The 2,728-nt window shown below is 38.0% G+C and overlaps 1 protein-coding gene across 1 annotated transcript in view; it reads left to right on the top strand.

Annotated features, from left to right (window-relative positions):
- The window catches only part of LOC107116643 (potassium channel subfamily U member 1-like), a 134,989-nt gene that overhangs the window by 28,939 nt on the left and 103,322 nt on the right, over positions 1-2,728 (top strand). Inside the window, exon 6 of the mRNA XM_015418601.1 lies at positions 1,481-1,592. Within this exon, the coding sequence (XP_015274087.1) occupies positions 1,481-1,592 (112 nt within the window). The remainder of the gene's footprint in view (positions 1-1,480; positions 1,593-2,728) is intronic.

The raw sequence follows: 2,728 nt of genomic DNA, 5'->3' as shown, positions 1-2,728 counted from the left end.
GGGGCAACAGAAATACCTGAGTGCTTCTCCATACAAACAAACATTCTGTACACACAAATAATTTGCATGTCAGGAGCAAGTTCTAAGGTGCTTTTTAAACTTATTTGCTATGTGCAAACTTGTTTTTGTTTTGTATGGAGGAACATTCAATCAGGTGCAACCTTAAATTCTACAGTCCAGAAGCTGGTACATTAGCTATTTGTTTTTTGTAGGCATTAGATCTTAAGACTTAAAGATATGAGTAGTTTTATCCCCTCTACTTCAATTTTTGGAATCCCACAATGTCTTCTTCTCCTTTTGGTATACTAGGGGAAACTCCCCCCACCCCCATGATTGTGGAGGTCATTGGTGCAGGGGAGAAAATTAGAACAGGATGTTCAATTTGGGAAGGAGGCATGAGAATTTTGTGAGCATTTTTGAGGGGGGGGGGGGGGGGGGGGGGGCAACAGAAATACCTGAGTGCTTCTCCATACAAACAAACATTCTGTACACACAAATAATTTGCATGTCAGGAGCAAGTTCTAAGGTGCTTTTTAAACTTATTTGCTATGTGCAAACTTGTTTTTGTTTTGTATGGAGGAACATTCAATCAGGTGCAACCTTAAATTCTACAGTCCAGAAGCTGGTACATTAGCTATTTGTTTTTTGTAGGCATTAGATCTTAAGACTTAAAGATATGAGTAGTTTTATCCCCTCTACTTCAATTTTTGGAATCCCACAATGTCTTCTTCTCCTTTTGGTATACTAGGGGAAACTCCCCCCACCCCCATGATTGTGGAGGTCATTGGTGCAGGGGAGAAAATTAGAACAGGATGTTCAATTTGGGAAGGAGGCATGAGAATTTTGTGAGCATTTTTGAGTTGTCTATCTACACATTTGTTTGTTTGTTTGTGGGATTTCTATCCCACCCTCCCCACAAGCAGGCTCAGGGTGGGTTACAAGTAGATAAAACAATTAAAAATAAAGTCCACAGTAATTACAATTTAAAAATGATAAAACCCAGAAAGCACAGCACATGATGGTGAACCAAAATGTAAACAAACTCCCAAGTGTATGCTGCATATGTGCCCAAGTGATCAGTGTATTGGGTAAGTGGCCTTTTGAGATGGAGAGTTTGCTCCCATTAAGCAAATGACCCTGCCAAACAAATGTAGAAAGATGATCAATCAGGCTCCTATGCATGAAGCTTCCTTATTCCTTCCAAAATTTATTCTTGACCACCCTGTTTTCAAATCTTGAAATGAATCTGGTAGAACATGCACCTGGGCTGCCAGCTGTTCACAGGGTAATCCTTGCTTTGTGCAATGGAAGGAATAAATGAATATCATCTTTTCATTTCTACAGCAAAATATATGTTTTGTTATTTCCTTGTTTACCATTTCTTATGTGCAGTGGTGTAATTCGTGCAGATGGATAGATGAAAAATAACTAGTAAGATAGATATGGTGTTGTGTCATCTGATTTTGCATAGTTTCTCTAGTTCTTGGCAGCAAGTGACAAGTTGAAGTTTTGGGTTGAACTTAATTCCATTGTGGACTTCTTTACCATCACTCCGGTCTGTGTTTCCTTCTACTTGGAAAAGAACTGGCTTGGTGAGTGTGTGGGGTATGTTTATGGTGGCCTAAAGCTATTATGACTTATTATAAATCAAAACATTTCTCCCAAGTGGATGAGTGTTACCAAGTTGTCAGTGCTAGTCATCAAATCCTCAAGGGAAACTTTTTTTATTGTTAAAACACTAAGATAGATCCAGTGATTCCCTTCTGCTAAACAAGGAATCTTCTAGGGGAGGAAAGAGCCCCTCCATTGGAGGAAGACTCCTTCTACTGGGGGAAGACTTTGTTCTCTAACAAAAGCAGTCTTTCCTACAATGGAAGATTCCTCAGTTTGCAGAAAACATCCATGGATTTCAACACACTGTATCAAATGTTAAAGGTTCAAAATAGATTGTAGATAACTCAGAGAAAATGTTGACTTTGTCTTCAGTAGTGATCAATAATGTAAATTCTGTGGGCAAGACAGACCAAAAAAAGCACATCTTCCTGACTGAAATTTGCTGCCTCAAGACTGCCAAATTAGATAGATTTAGACAAAGATAATGAAAATCATGGAGGAAAGTTCCATCACTAGTTATTAGTCATGATGGTGAATGGAACCATCGCCCTGTTCAGAAGCAGAACATCTCTGAATACCATTTGCTGGGTAGCAACAATACAAAGAGGCTTTGGCCCCTAATTCTAGATCTCCTGGTGGTATCTTGTTGGCTATTATGGGTGGAAGCAGGACTATGTGAAACATTGGTCTGATCCTGTAAGGCTCTTCTAAATGTTCTTGAATATAGAATTAAAAATTTGCAATTTGAATGTTAATTTTAACCTCAAAATTAGAACACCTTAGATGTGTTAGGATGGTGCAATGGTAATAGGTGGGCATTGGTTATGAACTCCCATAAAATATAAACTATCAATAAATGCCAAATAATGTCAGTGCTGTGCAATGTTAAATACTCTCAGATAAGTAAATATCTTTTCATATCAGCTGTTCAATACTAGCAAAAACTTAATACTGTTCTGAGACAGCCATTAAATACTGTTTCACTTGTATGCAAATTTATGCAAGCTATCAAGCATAAAAATTAAATAGCAGGGGATGTAACCAACATCAAAGATTTCATGATTATTTGTCTATTCGGACAGGACATTTTTTCTGGTAGTACTTACCAATAGTG

The sequence above is a fragment of the Gekko japonicus genome, unplaced genomic scaffold (assembly GCF_001447785.1).
Source record: "Gekko japonicus isolate JY-2015 unplaced genomic scaffold, Gekko_japonicus_V1.1 scaffold419, whole genome shotgun sequence".
NCBI lineage: Eukaryota > Metazoa > Chordata > Lepidosauria > Squamata > Gekkonidae > Gekko > Gekko japonicus.
The sequence above is the reverse complement of the archived record's forward strand: the minus strand, read 5'-3'. Positions and strand labels throughout refer to the sequence as shown.